At 42.6% G+C, this 21,951-nt stretch overlaps 1 protein-coding gene across 1 annotated transcript; it reads left to right on the top strand.

Moving 5' to 3' along the window:
- Nucleotides 1–8,012: 8,012 nt before the first annotated feature.
- LOC137148950 (ficolin-1-like) lies at nt 8,013–20,710 on the top strand. The gene is made up of 10 exons (XM_067542185.1): nt 8,013–8,143; nt 9,873–9,986; nt 10,684–10,737; nt 11,001–11,036; nt 11,850–11,885; nt 13,179–13,214; nt 13,716–13,843; nt 14,849–14,978; nt 15,557–15,691; nt 19,202–20,710. The coding sequence occupies exons 1-10, from the start codon at nt 8,062–8,064 to the stop codon at nt 19,447–19,449; spliced, it is 999 nt and encodes a 332-aa protein (XP_067398286.1). The 5' UTR covers nt 8,013–8,061; the 3' UTR covers nt 19,450–20,710.
- The last annotated feature ends 1,241 nt before the right edge of the window (nt 20,711–21,951 follow it).

Genomic DNA, 21,951 nt, shown 5'->3' with positions numbered 1-21,951 from the left:
CTAAGGATCTTTCCCTTATGTGCCAGCCACTGGGGGCAGACATCACACACACACTTATCCAGCGCAGTGCACTGCGATTAGAGCTGGTAAACACAGCCAACGATAGTTTTGTGTTGCCATTTGAAAGGGATCTGAATGAACCCATTTCTGCTTCTGTCTTTTTAAATTTCTCGTATTTTCTTTTAATTCCTCTCCCTGATATGTAGTATCAGAAATGTTATTTTATCTTATCATTTACCAGAAACCTGCCTTTCTTTATAGAAAATCATTTTCAAAAATAATTGCTGAATAAATTCGATAAAAATGTGATTTTTTTTTTACTTCCAAACAAAACATTACAACGTCTATCATATTTCATGCCTTTTTTAAATTTTTTTGTCCACAGAAAAAAATCGTAGTTTGAAACATTTCAACCAGCTCTGTCTAGTTCATGTCGCTTCTCCTATACAGCTCTGCTGTCTCTTGATTCTATTACCAGATGCACCACTGCAGCTCCTACCACTGTCATACAATTCCTCCCATGCTGTTAGTGAATCATTACCCTCAGCTGCTGCATCTGCCTCTGGAGAACCTTCACCTCTGTCAAGAAAGCAAAGGCTGCTCAATGATTTCCACGTCTCAGATTTGTCTTTACACACACAACAGCCCAATAGCATTAAAGCCCAAATGTGCCTGGCCCCTGCATTGTGTACATTAAAGGGGTGGCTGGGTAGAGTGCACCAGGGCAGAAAGGGACAGCATTTGTCTGGCCACCCTGGGGTGTACGAGAGAGGGCAGCATGTTTCGAGAGTGATGGTGCAAGTCGAAGAGCACTGAGATGATCTCAGGCACTAGAAAGTCCCACTGCCCAGCCTATGGCTCCTTGTGAGGCAGGCCAAGCCATATTCTCCCCTATTTATGCTGGTATTATCCCTAGTGGAAGATTTAACGATCAGCAAGGGCAGCAAACGCTGACTGGACCCCAGGTCTCATGTCCCCTCCCCCTGCCTTCTTGTTACTCTTGAGCCCCGGTGCAGGTTTTTATTGTGGGCCCTCATATGCCATCACATGTCCCACATGCTCACTTCCATCACCCCCTCCCCACTCATCCCTGCCTCTCACCCCCTGCTCTGCTCCTCCGTCTCTCCCAACACCCAGACTCAGTTCCCAGTGCCCAGCCTGCTGCTCCCTCTGGCTAAAGCCATCACCACTGCTCCTGCCAGAGCCAGACCTGCTCCCCGGGAGTCAGAGCCACGAACCACAGCTGCTGCTGCCAGCAGAGCGGGCGTCAGAGCTTCTGGCAAGAACATGTGCCGGGTCCTGCTGCCCCCGTTTGAATTTGCCCAGGCATCGGGAGGGGTAGATGTAGCCTCCGACCAAAACGGAGGCTCTGCGATTGGTGAGCCCACTCATCAGATTTCATGGCAGAGCCCCATGGATGTCCCCCGCCCTGGGCAAATTCAAATGTGGGCTGTGGGCCCAGCTCATGGTTCTTCCGAGAGCTTCCAGCTGGCCACAAACAATAGCAGCGGCCTGTGCTGGGCATAGCTCGTGGGGCCAAGCAGCCCTGAGTCTGCAGGGGCACGCCAAGTGCTTGGGCCCAGAGAAGCTGCATCAGCTATTCTTCTGCCACTGCCCTCTGCCCTCTCCTGCTCGATTCTGGAGCCCCACCATCACAAGTACCTGCACCAGTCACCATGGCAAGGGACCCCTTTGCTGCCTCAGGGCTAATGCGATTGCAGGGATTGTATGGGTCTAATACCACGCCTGGCTGTCATCCCCAACTTTTATAGGGCTCCCAGGGGACCCACCCTCACCCGCCATGCAAAGCCTTTGCAAAAATCCCCCCAGCATTTGCGCATGCCCAGCAATGACTGCTAGGCATAGAAATGTCCTTCCCCATCTTGCAGGGGTCGCAGCCACTCAGCATGCTCCAGTGCTGAAGGGGCTGCCGTTGGGCAATGGTGTTTGTTTCCACAGTCCCCCAGCTCTGTGGGACGCTGTGGACGACATCGACGGACAAGTAGATACAAAAGAGAATTTTGTAAGATTTGTGGCAGTAAATGAGGCAGATGCTTCATCCTTATGTGTGACCAGTTAACTAATGTTTTATTCTGCAAATATGGATTAGACCCCAAATATGTCTGAGCAGGGATGTGAGAGGGCCAGTGTTACGGCTGGAGCTTGTGGAGGACGGCAAGCAAAAATGAGAGAATATCTTTCAGACAAAGAAGTAAAAGTACATGCATCATACTTCCATTACCCAGCACATCAAATTAATTTAGTTTTGGTTCATGCTGCCGAAGATAAGGCTTGTCCAGACAGACCTGAAGGATTTCTTTGCAACTTTGCAGGACATATGTAAACATTTCACAGCTTCTAACTGTTGATGGAAAACCTGATGATTAAGGCTAAAAATAATCTTTGGCTTCAGACTCTTGCTTGAGAGAGTACGGTTTTGCAAAGAGAAGAGGAACTTGCTGATTTGCTGTGGGACCCTGAAAAAGTTGACAGAGCTGATCCATTAGATGAAATTAAACAGGTTTCTGAAGAACGAAGACCCTTGCACCTAATGGCACCATGCAAGACTAGATGAGAAACTCAAATGAAAGCCATTGATAGCACTGACAGTATATTTTCAGAGTATAATTGCATGTCTAGCAAAGACAATGGAGTAGTGAGGACATATATCAGGCAAAAAGCAACTTGTCTGTGATGAATTGGATGCCTATCTCGATGTGTTATGATGGCATAGAATCTTAGTTATCATGGATCCAGCCTTTGGAAGCCTTCTGTCAAAGAAATTGACCTGTTCCCAATCCTCTGGACATTTGAGAGCATGGTGAATGAGCTCAGCAAATTCAGATCTGAAGAAAAGTATGAGGAAATTGTAAAAGAATTTCAGAACAGGTTGGAAGCACTGGGTTTTGAAAATGCAAACTAGCCATGCCACAAGAAGAGATCCGTACACCACATGATGAATTTGCATATGATTCTGTGTTACAATCAAAAGATAACCATTGAAGAATAATATTTGAAAGTCTTAGACAATATGCAGGGTTTGATTTAGGAGCAGGCGACCTAGGCGACCACCTGGCGTACCAGGTTTGAGGGGCATCAGGCTCGGGGGCCATTTTTGTTCTTAGCGACAAAAGGGAAAATAGATTGTTTGAAATAAAATGTTTCAGGTATTCCATGTGTGGATTCATTTTTCACTAATCTCCTAGAATGTTCTGGACCTTTGTAGAATCTTGTGGAACCTTCCAGAATTTCTGAGCATTACATTTTCCCCAAATCTTCTGGAATGTTGTAACCAGGCCCTCACGAGTATATAAGAGGCGAGGCATCGCTAGTCAGTCAATGAGATACAACAACAAAGTGAGGTGAAGGGAGAGCCCAGCTGCAATATTGTGAACCTTGTTTTATTGTGTAATTGTGAAAGTGAACTTCAGTTTTAAGACTTGAAGAGTGTAAGTAGTGACTACTAAAGGACTTGCTTTATGGCTGGTGATCCTAAATTCTGCTGAGATTGATTGTACAATTTTGAACAGGCCAGGGAAAATCGAGGATATGATGTTTCCAGTAAATGAGCAAAAGTGACACTTCTCAAATTCACACTTCTAAAGAGTGCTCGAGAATGTAGAGAAACTGAATTGGCATTGGCTACTTTACTTTAAATCAACCAACAAAGTGTTCTGTTTTTGTTGCAAAATATTTGACAAGAATGCAAAATCGTTGCTTGTGCTTTCTCGGTACAATTACTGGCATAACTTAACTGATGCTCTGAAGCAACATGAAAAGGCACCCGGCCATTTTATGGCCTAGTCCAAATGGATGGAGGTTGAGTCCAGGCTCAAGCTGAATAAATGCACAGACGCAGAAGACCAGCACATTATTAATATAGAGACCTAACATTGGAGGAACATGATTGAGCATCTGATCTCAATTATCCTCTTCCTTGCAAAGAATAATTTGGCTTTCTGGGGCTCATTGGATAAGTTGGTCACTGAATATAATGGTAATTCCCTAGGTTTGGTAGGAAAATATGATGCTGTCATGTGCGAGCACCTGCTTTGAGTAGTTCATGAAGAAGCTATGGACCATTGCTGCAGCAAATCAATTCAAAATGAATTGATTGACCTTATGGCAAAGAAGGTGCTTGATAACATATTGATGGGGCCCAGGAAGGCGAAGTACTGCGCCGTAATAATGGACTGCACATTGGTCACAGTGAAAAGATGTCATTTACAGTAAGATTTGTTGACCATGAGGATGGCTGTATTCAAGTCAAGGAAAACTTTATCTGTTTCCGGTCTGGGGACGACTCTACTGGAAAAGGCCTAACAGAACTGGTTCTGAACGTTGTGAGTGAGAATAATATAAAGCTTCAGGACTGCTGTGGCCAAGGCTATGACAACAGTGCGAACATGAAGGAAAGAAACAGTAGCATCCAGGCAAGGTTCCTTGTGCTGAATCCAAGAGGTTTCTTTGTGCCTTGTGGCTGCATTCCCTCAACTTGGTTGTCTCAGATGTAGCGACATCTTCTTTACATTCAGTATCTCCCTTTGGAGTATTGCACAGAGATACACCTTCTTTTCAGCACCAACTATCAGGTGGAGGATTCTCACGGACACTATTACAAATCTGACCATGAAGCTGCTAAGTGACATGCACTGGGAGAGCTGCACTGACGGCATAAAGCCAGTGAGGTACCAAGTGACTGAGGTTTACGACACCCTGATGGAACTGGTCCAGTCAAGAAAAGCCGAGGCCAGAATCTGACACTAGGCGCAAAGCCTGGCAAACCAGATCACTGACTTCAAATTTTTAGTCTCATGTGTGGTTTGGCACAATATCCTTTCCAAGTAAACCTTGTCAGCAAGGCATTACCAACACAATCGATGGATATTGTGATCGCTGCTACTTTAATGAGAAGCTGCCTTGATTTCATTGTGGCCTACAGAGACAATGGATTTGAAGATGCCGTCACTGCTGCCAAAGAAATGGCAGAAAACTTAGGAGTTGAGCCTGTCTTCAAGGAAACTTGGATTCATTGGAAGAAGAGACAGTTTGGTTATGAGGGCAGAGATGAGGTGATGGGAAGCTCAGAAGTAAAATTCAAGAGGGAATTTTTTTGCTTATCATTGACACTGCTCAAGTGTCCATCAAAGAAAGGTTCAGAAAAATGAAGCACCACGAAAAGACCGGGGGAGGGGTGGGGGTGGGAAAGGGTTGTACGACCCTAGTAAGTTGCCAGCAGATAGGAAAACACTCCTGAGCAATTTTACAGATCTTCACTGGATGCTGACATATGGAGAATTTTCAGACGTCAATGATAAAGACTTCTATGTTGAATCGGACAACATCCGTCACCTTTTGCCATATGGGAAGCACTCGCTACTCCAAGTTCTCCAATACATTCATGATGCGAGCTGAAGAACCCTTTTCCGAACGTGTGCATAGTGTTGAGGGTTCTGCTCCTACTGCCAGTCACAGTCACGAGTGGTGAGCTCAGCTTTTCGTAGCTCAGACTCTTTAAAACATATCTTCGATCGATAGTGGCTGACAAGAGACTGACATCGCTTGCTATTTTATTGTTTGAAAATGCCATTGGCCAGTCTTTGGAGCTCTCTGACGCTGTGCTTCAGTTCATGAGGGGAAAGGCAAGAAAAGTGACCTTTTGAACTAAAGGAAGAGGGTTAACACTCTAAGGCCGTCACCTGCTGTAACACGATTTAATACTGGTCCACCCAATATTGGTGCCTACTTCCATTTCTTTGATGTTGATACATTTCAGTTATTCTTAAAATAAAAAAGTTTCTATAAGCTTAGAGGAAACTAATTGTTTTTATTTGCTTATATATGGCATGAATAAATACAGATTTACAGATCCTAGTGTGCAAATGTATCATTTTATATGACAGAGATATAGCATGAATGCAAATCATGCATAAAAGTAATGAAATGGGATACAAATGCAATAGAAGATAAGGCATCAAAGACGCTTCTTGCCTGGAGTGCCATTTGATCTAGGTCCAGCCCTGATAATATGATCAGTGAACTAAAATCTTGATGGAGGGATTTCAAGAGAGAGCTACTCCATTTGGTTTCCTCCATCCCAGGCAACTTCAAAATATAACCTTAGAAGAATCAGAGGAGGAAGTTCTTAAATTCCTGAGAAAATACTCAATTTTTTTTTCATGGTTCATGAGATTATGTTTTTCAAGATGTGTTATTTTACAAAGGACACAGACGTGTTCATTTTGTCACTTGCATTCCAGAGAAATTTGAATTTCATAGCGTCAAATTCTCTGGATGATGTTTCACCAGAAATGGAAATGTTGAATTGTCTCTTTCATTTGGAGTGGCCAGTGTTGAACGTGCAATGAGCACGTTAAGATGTGTTAAAAATGACATGCATTCAGCACTACCAGAGACATGGCTGAGTGACCTCGCTGTCTTTGCCATTGAGAAAGACAAGACAGCAGGGCTGGAGCCGGACAGCATCAGGGAACAATTGGCCAAGGAAACGTGTTACCCTGGTGCAAGGTACAAATAACTGGAAATACACAAACCAACACGCCCGGCTGTGAAGTGGCTTTGGGGTGAGATTCTGCTTCCTGTGATTTTTGTTTTATGATTTTAAAAAAAGGTTTTATGTTTAAAAATGCCTACGTTGATGTGACCATTGGACACCATGCTGTGTGTATGATGACCAAGCTCTAACCCTTAAATCTGCCCTCGGGCAGGGCCCAAGCATAATTTTTTCAGGCCCAGTACAAACTTGTAACACGGCCCCCTTCCACACACATACCCATGGGGGTTGCAGCCTGGGCTGGGCCCCCCAGGGCCTCCGGGCCCCAGTAAAGTGTACCCTTCCCCCCGCCCATGTGGGGGCCCTGCCCTCAGGGCCAGATTAAAGCAATCCATCTCCCCTAGGCATATCACAAGATGGCCTCCGCCAACTTGGTGTGCAGGTGGCAGGGATTCACAAGCAATGGCATGGCATGTCCTTTTCTTCCCCAGAAGCAGTGGCCTCTTTCTTCTCAAAAGAGATAGAGCTGGTAGCAGGAGGGTCCCCCAATGCTTAACCCAGAGCAGGGGGTTATTCTGTAGTCATGGTGGAGGGGCAGCTGGGCCAAAACTGAGCAATGGTTGCAACCCACATGCCAAGTCCCAATGCCACTCACGTTTGACCCAGCCACCCCCCATTATGTCTATTTAGGTTGTAGAGTCTTTGGGGTAGGGATGGCTGGAAGTTAAGCCTAGACAAATTCAGACTGGAAATAAGCCAGGCACTTTTTAACACTGAGAGTATTTAACTATTTCCCAAGAGCCATGGTGGATTCTCTATCACGGACAATTTTTAAATCAAGACTGGATGTTTTTTAATAGATCTGCTCTAGAAATCATTTCGGGAACTCCTGTGGCCTGTGTTGTAGAGGAGGTCAGACTAGATGATCACAATGGTAATTTCTGGGCTGAGAATCTATTAATTTATTACAGTCTTGTACTATGGGCTTGTCCAGCCCTGAGCACAATGGGGCTCCAAGCTGATATGAGGCCTCCTGTAGCTACTGACATACAAAACATAACAAGAATGCAGTTGGATATTAAATTTACCCAATCCTGCGCCTCTGGGTCACCCAAAGTTTCCTACTGAAGCCCTCAGGAGACTTGAAGGGATGGAGAAAGTCAGCTAAGGCTCATTATTTGGCACCCTACTTTAATAGTTCAGAGGACACATTCATAGGAACTTTGTGAGACAGGATTCAGACTGGCGCCATTCAATAATCAGCGTTGCACAATAGCGCGCTAGCTATGTGGATGAAGCAATAACTCAATCCAGTATTGAACTTGACCTACAGGGGTCATTTAATCAGCGACAGCTGTGAACTTTGTCTATGTTGCAATCTTGAAATCGCTGGATTGTAGTATAGGAAAGAGATGCTGAGAAGGCAGATGTGTGATTAGTTCTGTATGGTGATTGCATATAAAAGGCGTGCAAAACCGTAATGCTAAGTAGAGGAGAAGGTGGCAAGAAAACGAGTGGAGCTGCTATTGCAGAGACCCGCACCAACCATGGGGAGAGCTACCCAGCAAATCCTCATCTCTTTACTCTGTCTAGCAGCAGCTGTGTGTAAGTCTGAGGACACCTGCCCAGGTGAGTGAAAGAGAATCCTGAAAGAGCATTTCATACTATGGTTCTTGCCAATCTGGGCCCTGGAGAACTGGGAACTGTTGCATTCAGCTGCCTTCAACATGTAAGATCTTCAGGAATCTTTGTTGTCCTACCTGTCTATAAAGTGCCTGCTCACGGTGCTATATAAATAATAAGAAGAACAGCTTCTTTGAACAAAATTACTTTGTAAAAATTAATCTGTATTGCAGAAATGGACACCATGGAGGAGAGATGGTCAAAAATAGGACACAGTTTTTGCAAGTAATTTGGTGAAAATGTCTCCTTTTTAATTGAAATTTTCTGAAATTTGCTATTTTTTTACCTGCTCTCCCTCACACTCATTTCTCAACTTCTAACTCCTCATGTTGCTGCTGGAATCTCTCCAGCTAAAGCTCTCATCACCATTGTATGTTGACACTAAAGCATTTTAACGTGGTAATTCACCAACCCACAGACTTTGAAATGTCCAGTTATTGACACATTCTGAAAAATCTAAACCTGATCTTTAAAGCTCAGAGGAATCCTCTGATAGTAGATTCCTGTCCTTTTTAAACCTCATGGTTACTAAATTAAAAATACTTTTAATTTTTAAAAATACTTGTGTTATGTATCTAATATCAGAAATCCACAGTAGAACTCTTCCTATAACGACCCTTTCTCTCATTGCTGCACTTTGGATTGAAAATCCAGCAACATTTGAGGGTTTAATTTTAGTCCACCATGAAATCCTATGATCCTTATTCAGGATTTAGTCAAATTGGTGCAGACCTAATTCAGGCAAACTCGCTTTCAAGGAAATGGATATTTTGCTGAATAAGGAATGAATACAAGATTCACCCTCTTATGGATAAATTAATGTATTATTTCAGAGCAATGCTGCTTTTAAATTTAATTTCTTTACCTTTATGACATTTTAAAAATCATTCACTAGCTGTTATTTATGCCCAAATGTTCCAGGTTAGGAGCAGGGTTCCTATATCACAGGAAATATTAACTATTTTCCCATTCTGTTTGCCTCTAAAATTTCCACATTAATAAAGCACTATGGAGTTGACAGATGTGTTGCTATTTTTCTCCACTGATGTCTCTATTAATAATCTGAAATCTAACGATGGGGGGCACTGTTAAGTTAAAAAACACATTCAGTTTTTTAAAATCTTGCTTGTAACAGCAACTGTATTTAAAATTAATTTATTTTGGACAATTTCTTCACTGAATGGCCGCTGTTTATTTTTCCTCTGCATTTCATTCCACTTGCAGAATGAGAACAGACTAGTCAGTGTCAATTTTGTTTCTCTGTAGTTAATTTCATTAAGAGGTTCTCCCGAACTAGCACAATGCCGCAATGGTTGGATTCCAAAAACTGCAGGAGGATGTGCACATCAAGATTAACGCAAGCAATTTTTTTAAAAACTGCACTGAAACGTTTCTAAAAAATCATTTAAATTTAATAACTCTTTTTCTTTTAACTTTTGTTTTCACTAAAACCGAAACAAATAATAAAAGCCACCACCCAACCCTTTCATTTTTAGGGTATTGTTTCTGATTCAGAAAACTGAAGACAATGTTGCATTTATCACTAATAAAGAAAACAAAATTAAGGAATTATCTAGGCTCTTATTTTCTGGGTTCATCCCTCTGGATTTTTGCACAATGTTTCAGATCCCGAGAACCTCACAAATATTATTTATGGATTCATTTCTTTTCCCAGAGGTGAGGATAGTGGGGCTCAGCGGTTCTGATAAACTCGCCGTTCTCCAAGGCTGCCCTGGGATTCCGGGTGCTGCAGGGCCCAAAGGAGACCCAGGAGCTGAAGGAATGACAGGTACATTCCCAGGCCCTGAATGGGAACCAGTCGTGGATGGTGCTGATGGAAATGGGAGTTACTTATGTAATATGCTCAGACTCTGGAGAGTCCCCCACAAACCCTGATATGAGGAAACTGCCCAACTCACATGGCAAATCTCTCATCCTGTGCTGAGGGACTGGAGCTTCAGTATAACCCGCTCTGAAACGTTGTCCATTCCCTTGGGTGCATCAGACTGGCAATCAAGCCTTGAGTCTAGTTCGTTCCCCATCTGGATCACTGTCTCACTGTATGATCGTGGGCAAGTCACTGCCTCTCCCTGAGCTTCAATTTCTCCCTCTGTATAATGGTGACAATGGTCCTTTATCTCCCAGAGGTTATCTGAGGGGTATTTCATTGATCCGTGTAAAGCGCTCTGAGAACTTTAGATGAGATAAGAACAAATGCTGATTATTATTTTGAGCCATAGAATTTTTAATTTTAATTTTCTGGCACACAGCAAGATGTGCTCGTCCCGTTGACGTCAATAGGCCTCTATGCAAGAGTCCATGCTGGGGGAACCTGACGTGTGACCAGGGACCCAGGGAGCCAGAGGCAGAAACATTATTTGAATTTAGGCACAGATGGGTTATTGTAATTCCAGGCTGGTTGTGGGGGGGGAGGGGTTATACTTAGTATTTATGATATTTGGAAATTATTCAATCTGTGTTTGCAGGAGAACGTGGATCTGAGGGGATCCCTGGGAAGGTAGGACCAGCTGGCCCAAAAGGTAAAGTAACAAAGGGCTGAGAACTTTGTGTTCCTTTTTGGTGAGCTAAACACAGGAAATACGTTTTTAATCAAATGTTAATTAGAGCTATTTATAAAACACCAATTCCTTTAATATCTGGGCTCCAAAACCACCATAGCGTCCCTTCACTCTATATTTGACAATAAAAGGTTTATTATTGCAACAGAACTTTAGATCTGATCCACTGTCAAGATCTCTGTATCTCTGATAAATTTTTATTCTCTTATTTTTTGTTCAATCAGGAGAAAAAGGTGCTGCTGGCGCCCCTGGACTGAAAGGTGAGAGACTCTTCTTAATGCAGAGCAGGGCACTTTATGGTGCTGGTCATAGTGATAGAAGAATTGGGAGCCGCGCATCCCCTTTGTTCCACTGTACAATTTTCCCTTCCAGCTTGTTGCTGAAAGAAAAAGTTGAAAAAAAAACTGGGTCAGGTTGAAGAAGAACTGTCCTTTAACTCAAACCAAAATGTTTTGGATTGGGGTGGTTTTTTTTACCCCTTTTTGTTTTTCTTTAATAGACAAATGACTAAACAAAATGATGTTTCAAAATGAACAGCTGGAACATTTTAATGATGTCAAAACAAAACTTGTTTAGTAAGTGGGAATTTTTTCTCTCATTTATTTTTATTTACTTACTGTGGCTGTGTTTGCCACATGTGACCTGAATTCATGAACTGCTTCGGACATAAATTGTGGTTTTGGTGAGTAATATAATAGCTGAAAACATTTCAGCCAACTCTACTGATAACGTCTGATGTATCACAAGGTCCTAGACAGTCACAGGAAATCACTCCAGGAATCAGATTGTGCTAGGCTAACACATCTTCGCTCATTACATAGCAGCTGGGCAGCATGCTCTCAGCTGCACTGTTGACCTATCCTAAGGGTGAAATTCAGCCAGTGAAGAAGACAAGAGAAGATAAATGCATTACTTAAGGGCTACTTTAACAGATTGTGTTGAGTGTAAGTGATAATAGGCCTTGAACGAGTCCCCTGAACAATTAAACCCCAAGTGGGTGCTGAAATGAGAGTTCGAATTATGGAGATGATCGCTAGGGAAAACAAGGATTTTATTCTGAGTTCTTTCTTTAGGAGATAAAGGAGCATCGGGAACCCCTGGAACAATTGGTGAGACCCTCTACACTCTCCTTTATGCTGAGCACCTCCCTTCAGTTTCATTTCATTTAAGTGGCTTAAGAATCTTGCTTCTTGTATAATCACTATGCCCAAAGTATAGAAGTCACTAAAATTCTTGTAAGTGTTGGAATGTCTAAGGAGAGAAATAGCCCTGCCTACAAAACCAGGTGACTGATGCAGTGTGCCAACATCTGCAACAATTCCAAGCAGATGACCTTTGGTGTTAGATATATTTGGAATGTAAGTAAATCAGCAGATCCAGATGTGTATCCTGGAGAAGATTACTTTCTCTTAACCCTCCTTATACTTCCCACTCCTAGTATGTGATGTGTACGAGTCACAAGAAATTGATCCTGTTTAAATGCTCATTTAAAGGAATGACCTTTTTGCTATTAGTACTGTATTTAACTGATTTCACTTGGAATTTTTTTTAACATATTGACTTGAATTCACAGCTAGTGTAAGCAGGTGTAAAACCCCTGACTTTGTGGGCATTGCTTGTACTTATAGACCAGCAATTAATTTATTCCATTGAGGATGAATTCTTTCCCAGGCAAGCAGGACCCTCATGACAGGGTTACAAAACAGTGTTGGCTAGTTATGAATGCCATCTTTTTTATTCAGGCCAGGAAGCTCAGGTCAGAGATGTGTGTGCGTGACATGCTGTACCCCATGTATACCCTTATAGATAGTGAAAGACTCCTCAACTTTTAACAAGTTTCCTCAACATCCCCTGGGGTGAGGTGATCAGCCATGTCCTGCAATGGGCATGATTTCTTCCACTTAAGCCAAAATGCTCACAGGTGCTTAGGCCAGTCCATTGTTCCTGTATGCATGCCTCTGCTGGGCGTGGAAACACAGCTTTGTGTTCATCTGCATCTATTCCAGCCACCTGAGACACACATTTGGGGATAGGACATAGCAGAGTTTTCATATCTGTACATATGTGTGACATTGAAGGGAACATGCTACCACAACAATAATGTTCAGTGTGTCATGAGCATTCCAAAAACACCTTACATGGCCTACTTTGCATTAGACAATACACAGTTACACTGTAAGGTGAACATGAATGATACACAAATCGCATTATAAGGGTGTACATGAGGTACAGCGTGTCACAGCATGATTCCATTAACACTTGGTTTTGCACAAGTACAAACCTGTCTAGTGCATTTCAACTAGTACATTGTTATCCCAGCTGTCATTGTTGGCACAATTTTAAAGACAATACAATGTTTTCTGGTTCAATTTCACTTCTATTGTTTGTCTTTTCATGTCCAGAAAAGAAGGAGCTAGACAATATACAGTGTAAGACAGGTGAGCATTTCTTATAACCACTGAACTGTCATCTCATTCCATCCAGAGAACACAGCCCTGAAGTCTGAGCCCTAAGGAGTGATGAACAAATATTTTAAAATGACTAATTTGACAACTCGGCCCTTTTCCTGTTCTACCTGTAAAACAGCGGTTCTCAACCTTTTTTTTGCAGAGTACCACTCGGGTCAGGTACAGTCGGGTCAAGTACCGCTTCACCTGACTGTACCTGGCCAGAGTAGGACTTGGTGAAATTGCGGGGTTGCGTGGAGGGATTGATGCCCTCCGCCGAAACCCTTCCGCCATTTAAAACTTTTCGGCGGCAGAGAGGATGGGACTTTCGGTGGCGGCGCGGTTTCTCTGCGGCGGATAATGGGTGGGCTTTAATTGGGCGGCAAAGAGTTTTTGATCAGGCCCTTTGTGCAACTTAGAGCAGCCTACAAATCCGTGCCTCAAGGAGAGTGATACAACCAATTTACATGTTTCAATTCCTCTTTCGTCAAGGAGCAAAGAACTGCAAGGAGCTGTTAGCTAGAGGAAACGTCATGAGCGACTGGTACACCATCTACCCCCGTGACTGTAACCCCATGACCGTGCTGTGTGACATGGACACAGATGGTGGAGGATGGATTGTAAGAATGGAGCATAATGAAGCTCATTGGACATTTTCTCTTGAACAACAAACTTTTCTGTCCCAAGAATGGGAGGTGGCCCTTAGCCAGTGGGTTGAATCTAGGAAACAAGCAGGAGGACAGAAACTCTGAAGCTGTTTGCTCACCATGGCTGGCTGAAACCAAAACACAGACACTTCCTGAATCCTCCTAATCCTTCCCTGCAATATTCTGGTTTGCCAGATACCTTGGTTGGGAACACAGTGGGTTTAATGGACGGAACCTGGAGCTTTAGAGTCAAAAAGACCCCCTGTGTGAGAGGACATTTCTCACTGGCCTGACATGGTTAACCAGGTTTCCCTTCTCCTGGCTATTCTCTGCCTGGCTCTCACAGCCTCCTCAATCGCTGCCCCAGATGCTGGAACCTGAATTCCTTCTTCCTTCCACTTTGGTCACAGTCCTGCTACATCAGCTGCTCTGTTTTTCCGGTAGCCTGTGTCTGAGTGGAGAGAGCGTTCTAGGGAGCTGAGCAGACAAAGGGTTCGAACCCTGTAGATATATCACATTTAAATCTTCTAATTTTATGGTGGTTATTTATATTCCACTTGTGCCTAGAGAATCTGATGAAGATCAGGGCCCCATTGTGCTGGGTGCTGTACAAACTCATAATGAGAGACTGTCCCTATCCTAAAGAGCTCACAGTTTCAATAGACAAGACAGACAAAGGTCAGGAGAGAAACCTGAGGTGATATGATTTGTCCAAGTGGCAGAACTGGGTACAGAACCTAGGCCTCCTGCGTGCTGTAGATTTCAGTCCCTGTGATTCTTGAAGTGTTTGTTGCCAAGACATAATAATATCCTCTGGGACAAGCCTCCCACTGTGACAGTGACCTGAGGCTGAAATAGATTTAACCACTTTAAATCTCAGCAAATAAAATATAGTCTCAGAGTTTCCTGTCTCCTGCTCTATGTAAGATGGAAAATAAGGTGGGATTTCCCAGTTAAGAACTACCTGTTTCCCTACAGGTGTTCCAGAAACGAGTGGATGGCTCGGTGGATTTTTTTCGTAACTGGAATTCATACAAAAGAGGTTTCGGCTGCCGGCTGTCAGAATTCTGGCTGGGGAATGACAATATCCACCTGTTAACATCCCTTGGTAAAGACACCACTGATGCATTCTTTTTCTTACAGCTACTTTCTTAACCATGTTTTCTTCCGACATCCTTCCCTTGGTTACCAGATATAGAGTTGTACCATCGGTAGAGGTGACACTGCTGCTGCAGACACCACTTCCTGTGCCCTACTGTGCATCCCTGCCACACGAAGCTATTGAAATTAGTAACGCTCTGGTAGGTGGGCTGTCTCTGGTCGTGATTCATGGAACAGCATTTGTCCTTTTGTTGTTCGACCATGGTACAGCAACGAGGGATGCTACCGACTGGATGAGGTCATAGATTCTGAACTACTTTGGAGAAGAAAGGCCGGGTTGTCAGATGGAAATTGAATCGATAAAGGTCAATATGAAGATATTGGCTTGATGCAAGAATCAATGAGTGAAATTCTTTGATGTGTGTTATGTAGGCAGTCAACCTCGATGATCATAATGGTGCCAACACAATAAGGTCTGATTTGTGTTTGGGGCCTATACAAAAGCCCCTAGAGAAACAATTAATAAAAGTTAATAACCGCTAATGGAAGATGCTGAACATTTTGCTTTCAAATTGTTTTCTAAAGGAACCAATGAGCTTCGCATTGATCTCGTTGATTTTGACAACAAATCTCAATTTGCCAAGTATGCATCGTTCAAAATTGCAGGGGAGACTGAGAAATACAAGCTGATCCTGGGAGCCTTTGTTAATGGCACTGCAGGTAGGTTCTGAGCTCATCCTTTACCCTTCATGGGAGATGGAAAAATGGAAAGGAAAAGAGATGTAGAATAGTCTATGGCAGAAGCAAAAGGTGATGTAATCTTTGGAAGTTATTCTGTTGCTATCTATTTTAGCATGAACACACATTCTAATGACATCAACTATGTAGTGTAATATGGATATCCTGTCTGGGGAAGCACTGAAAGCAGAATTCTGAGCAGAATTAGGCCCAGCCACCTGCTTGTTGTTTTCCTACATTAGACCTGAATTCCCTTGAAAAATAGCTGAATTAAACCAACTAGGCACACCTGGATTGGCACAAATCACTAAGTGGATGGATATGCACCATTTTGTTCAAACTATGCATCCAGACTCCCACACACCAGAAATGTTTTTTGCATGCAGAGCCTGTTGCATGCCACTGCAGGATTGTTTAGACACATTGCTTAACCACACCAACTTGGCAACTCTTATGGAGGACTTTAAACTAGGTTCAAATGGGGCAGGTGACAAAAGTTCACAGCTTAACATAAAAAGGAACCACCTTAACAAAGGGCTAGTAGTTGGGGGTGAGGGGTACATGTACGGTCATAGGAGCAAGAAGAGGGGGAATCTACTCAACATGTCTATACATAAATGCAAGGAGTATGGGGAATAAATAGGAAGAACTGGAAGGATCAGCACAGTAGCTAAATTATTACTTAGTTGACATCAAAGAGAATTGGTTCGATAAGAATTGTTACTGAAATATTGGTATAGAGGGTGGTGGATTGTTCAGGCGGGGCAGGCTGGGAAGAGGTGTTGCATTACACATAAAAAATATCTACACTTGTTCTGAGGTCCAGAAGGAGGTGAGAGGCAGACCAGTTGACAGTCTCTGGATAAAGATAAAAGTGGTAAAAGATAGAGGTGACCTCATAATAGGGGTCTACTATAGTAGGTGGATGAGGCATTTCTAGAACAAATAGCAAAAAAAGTCAAAATATAATACCTAGTAATAATGGGGGACTATTACTATCCAGAAATCTGTTGGAAAAGTAATACAGCAAAACACAAAATTTCCAGTAAGTTCTTGGAATATATTGGGGACAACTTTTTGTTTCAGAAGTTGGAGGAAATAAGCAAGGGAACAGCCATTTTAGACTTAATTCTGACTGACAAGGAGGAATTGGTAGTGAATCGGAAGGCGGAAGGCAATTTGCGTGAAAATGATTATGAAACGATAGGTTTTATTATTCTAAAGAAAGTAAGGAGTGAAAGCATCAGAAGAAGGGCAATGGATGTCAAAAAGCAGATAAACTTAGAGAAGTGGCAGATTAGGTCCTATGGGAAGACAAACTAGGGGGAAAAGGAACTCAGGAAAGCTGGCAGTTTCTTAAGGAGACAATATTAAAGGCACAACTGCAAACTATCCCAAAGTGAAGGAAAGATATGAAAAGCAGTAAGAGGCCAATTTGGCTCCATCAGGAACTCCTTAATGACATGGAAATCAAAAAGGAATCCTACAAAAAGTGGAAATATGAACAAAGTGCTAAGGAGGAATACAAAAGAATAGCGTCACTGTAGAGACAAAAACAGAAACACTAAAGCACATATTCAGTCAGACCTAGTAAGGGACATAAGAGGCAGTAACAAGAGTTTATTTAAACACATTAGGAGCAAAAGAAAGATGAAGGAAAGTGTAGATCCTCTACTTAATGGGGATGGAGAGCTAATATCTGATGATGTCAAGAAGGTTGACATCATGCCTATTTTGGTTCAGTCTTCACTAAAAAGGTTAATGGTGACCAGATACTCAGCATAATTAATATTAACAATAAGGGGGAAGGAATGAAAGCCAAAATAGGGAAAGAACACGTTAAAGAATGTTTAGATAAGTTAGATGTACTCAAGTTAGTGGGGCCTGACAAAATTCATCCTAGGAACCATTAGTAATTATCTCTAAGAACACCTGGAGGGAGGATTTGGTACCAGAGGACTGGAGATAGGCAAACATAGTACCTATCCTTGAAAAGGGGAACAAAGAGGACTCGGAGAATTATAGACCAGACAGCCTAACTTCAATTCTGGGAAAGATATTGGAACAAATTATTAAACAATTGATTTGTTTGTACCAAGAAGAAAATAGTGTTATAAGGAATAGCCAGCATGGATTTGTCAAGAAGAAATCATCCCAAACCAACCTAATTTATTAAAAGTTATTGGCCTGTTGGATAAGGGGGAAGTAATATACATGCTATATTTTGATTTTAGTAAGGCTTTTAACACAGTCCCATGTGAAATTCTCAAAAACAAACTAAGGAAATGAAATCTAGATGAAATTGCTATTAGGTGGGTGCACAACAGGTTGAAAGAACATACACAAAGTAGTTATCAGTGGTTCATTGTCAAACTGTGTGGGCATATCTGGTGGGGTCTCCTAGGGATCAGTTCTGTGTCTGGTACTATTCAATGTTTTCTTTAATGACTGGGGTAATGGAGTGGAGAGTATTCTTTTAAAATTTGCTGATGACACCAAGATGGGAGAGGTTGCAAGCACTTTGGGGAACAGAATTAGAATTCAAAATGACCGTGACAAATTGGAGAATGGGCCTGAATTCAACGAGTTGAAATCCAATAAAGAAAAGTGCCAAGGTCTTCATTTAGGAAGGAAAAAATCAAATACACAACTACGGAATGAGGAACAACTGGTGAGGTGGTAGTATTGCTGCAAAGAATCTGGGGGTTATAGTGGATCAGAAATTAAATATGAGTCAACATTGTGTTGCTGCTGAGAATTATTCTGGGATCTATTTACATGAGTATTGCATGTAAGACACTGGAGATAATTGTTCCACTCAACTCAGCACTGGTGATGACTCAGCTAGAGTACTGTGTCCACTTTTGCATACTGCGCTTTAGGAAAGATGTGGACAAATTGGAAAGAGTCCAGAGGAGAATAACAAAAATGATAAAAGGTTTAGAAAACCTGATCTATGAGGAATGGTTAAAAAAAGCTGGGCATGTTTAATCTTGGGAAAAGAAGACTGAGGGGAGACCCGATCAAAGTCTTAAGGGCTCATACAAAGAGGCTGGTGATCAATGGTTCTCCATGTCCACTGAAGGTAGGATAAAAAGTTAATCTGCAACTAGGGAGATTTAGGTTAGAAATTAGGAAAAGCTTTCTAACTATGAGGTTAGTTAAACTGTGGAATAGGTTTCCAAGGGAGGATGAGTGACCCCCACCAATGGCAGCTTTTAAAAACAGGTTGGCCAAACACTTGTCAGGGATGGTCTAGGTTTACTTGGGCCTGTCTCAGCACAGGAGGCTGGACTCAACGGCCTCTTGAGATCCCTTCCAGTCCTACATCTCTGTGACTCTGTGATTCTTTAATCCTGAATCTTCTGCCCACTCCCTGGTAAACTGTCAGTGTTAGGAGCACATTGTGCTCATATTACACCATCATTGCCAGGCTGGGCTGTGGGAACTGAACTGTAAAAACGTACTAAATACACACAATTGTTTCCACAGGGGATTCATTGACCATCCACAACAACATGCCGTTTACAACCCGAGACCGTGACAATGACCCGTTTTCAAGTAACTGCGCCGAATCTTTTAAAGGGGCCTGGTGGTACAAGGAATGTCACTGGTCCAACCTGAATGGATTATATCTGAGAGGAGCCCATGAGAGCTATGCTGATGGAGTGAACTGGAAGACAAGTCAAGGGCACAAGTACTCCTTCAAGGTGTCAGAGATGAAATTTAGGCCCGTGTAGCCAATCAGGGAGGCAGTTATAATAATTATACTTAGCTCTAATACAACAAATTTGGGCTTGTCATACTGACCATTTAGTTGGAGATGTGCTAAGATGAATTATTTTTATACCACAATGTTTTCTTTGTCTTTTATGTTGTGTTTTTCTGCTTTTCCAATGAGAGGTGCAGCCATTTATGTAACAGACAGTAGAAATATGGGCTCATTATTCAGACTCATGGAATGGGTAGATCTCTGCAAATCTAATAAATAAATGGTTAAAATACATATGGACCCAAAGTCGTAAGTAGGGCTAGACCCTATCATCACTTCAGCCCCATAACAGCAAACCCCTGAACCAAGGAAGTATCTCTTAGTTACAGGTAATGGGCCATTTTCTTTATGCACTAAGCCACTAAGAGGACACATCAGTTCACACACACACGCACACACGGCACTGCACTAGGACTAGAGCTGTAAAAAATAAGGCAAAAATAATTTTGTGAAAAAAAAATTCAAAATTTCTAAATTGTTTTCATTTCAAAATGAACCTATTTTGGTTTTTTGTTCTTACATTTTTGCAGGGTTTTTTTTCAGTTTCTCCCCCTGAGATGTATTAACAAAAATGTCATTGAATTTTCTCTTTTATCAAAGTCCTGGCATTCTATATACAAAAAACTTTGGTCACCATCATGAGACCATTTTAGATTTAAAAAAAAAAAATGCTGAAAAAAATCAGTAAAAAATATTATGCATTTTTCCTGCCAAGGAAACCAATGATATTTCGTGAAAATTTTCATTTAAAAAAAAAAAAGCTGTTTGTCCATAGAAAAACTCTTCGGTATGTCAACACTGTGATTAAAAAAACCCCAGCGCACCATGTCTCAGAGCCCAGGTCAGCTGACTCAGGCACATGCAGGGATATAAAACTGCGGTGTAGACATTCACCGTTAAAGCACATTGCATCTGCAAAAGGCCTTTCATCCACCTGGATCATCACGACCTGCACTGTCAATTCCCAGTATAATAAGGTGTGTTTCTAGCAGCATCTCCTTACATGCCTGTAACAGGTCTCCATGGGCACCACCTGGGTCCTGAGAGGTGGGGAACTGACTGGGAGAGACACTTTTGGTTAGGAACACTGGGAACTATGTGGTCACATGACATAGAGTGCTTGCCAGCATAGCCTTTAGTCATTATAAAGCATTATTAATAGCGCTTAATATTTGTTTTGCTTGTATATTTCTCTTTAATCAAACCCTTACGTAAAGTTTATAACTTTCTGTTTGCTTATGTGCCTTTGAATTATTGGCGAGTTCATGTGTGGTAGCCATGGCCTTAGGACTGGTCTACACTGCAGTTAGGTCGGCGTAAGGCAGCTTATGTTGACCTAACTCTGTCAGCGTCTACACTACAATGTTTCCCCCACAGACGTAAGTCCACTGTGCCGACTTAATAAACTCCACCTCTGCGAGAGGTGTAGCGCTTAGGTCGGTGTAGTTACGTCAATGCAGTATCAGTGTAGACACTGCGTTGACTGTTCCGGCAGTCAGCCCCTGGTGGCTGACAGACAGAGCCCCGCCGCCCTGGGGCTGATCACCGGACCCTTGCCGTCCCGAGGCTGACAGACTCGAGGTGGTGGGGCTCCGGCTGTCAGTGCCTCACATAAGTCAGTGCAAGCCCTCCTGGTGAGGACGCCCAGCACTGACAGAAAGTGGGTACGTGGACACCAACAGCCGATTTAATTACTGTGACGGCTGTAGGTCAACGTAACCTAAGTTGACTTAATTTTGTAGACATGCCCATAGTGTGGTTAACCCCTTGTTTCACTGGAGGCTCTGCCAAGTAGTTTTATTCTTTACAACACCAGGAAGAGGAGTTGGGCACCTACCAGCAATATAGTGAAATGAGCCCAGGTGACAGAAAATTGGGAACTGTCCAACGACTGTGCGGGACCCCCTCCTCTTCACACATCATACAAAATGGTGGGAGGACGAGTTGCAGAGACCAGTGTGGTAGCTGACAGATGGCAGGGAAGGAGACCCTCATTCCTTTGCTCTGTCTAGCAGCAGTGTTTTGTGAGGCTTGGGACACCTGCTCTTGTGAATGAGACAAACCTCTTAGCTACAGCATGTCATAATATGGTTCTTGCCAACCTAGAACCTGCAGAACTGTAATCTGCTGCATTGAGCTTTGTATCTTTAGGGCTCTGGTCATGTTATCCTACATGTCTATGCAGTGCTTTCCCTGCTAAGGGTGCTTTCTAAACAACAAAAAGAATAGGTTCTTTGTATAAAATTACTTAGTAAAACATAATTTATATGGCAGAAATGGCCAGCACTGACTAGAATTGGTCCAAAAAATGCGACAGTTTTTGCAAATAATTTGGAGAAAATTTTGTCCCTCGTTTTCAGGGGAAATTTTCAAAATTTGAAATTTTTCAATCCACTCTTCTTCAGCCCCATTGTCTGGCTGGTACCCATTTCACATTGCTGCTGGAATCTCAGTCTAAAGCTCACACCAC

This window comes from Emydura macquarii, unplaced genomic scaffold, assembly GCF_026122565.2.
Source record: "Emydura macquarii macquarii isolate MOO-44397 ecotype Brisbane River unplaced genomic scaffold, CSIRO-AGI_Emac_v2 contig_691, whole genome shotgun sequence".
Taxonomy (NCBI): domain Eukaryota; kingdom Metazoa; phylum Chordata; order Testudines; family Chelidae; genus Emydura; species Emydura macquarii.
The sequence above is the reverse complement of the archived record's forward strand: the minus strand, read 5'-3'. Positions and strand labels throughout refer to the sequence as shown.

Coding starts and splice junctions, on each gene's coding strand:
- LOC137148950 (XM_067542185.1), top strand. CDS start 8,062: ATGGGGAGAGCTACCCAGCAAATCCTCATCTCTTTACTCTGTCTAGCA. Junction 11,037..11,849: donor TGGCGCCCCTGGACTGAAAG/GTGAGAGACTCT, acceptor TTCTTTCTTTAG/GAGATAAAGGAGCATCGGGA. Junction 13,215..13,715: donor CAATATACAGTGTAAGACAG/GTGAGCATTTCT, acceptor TCTTTCGTCAAG/GAGCAAAGAACTGCAAGGAG.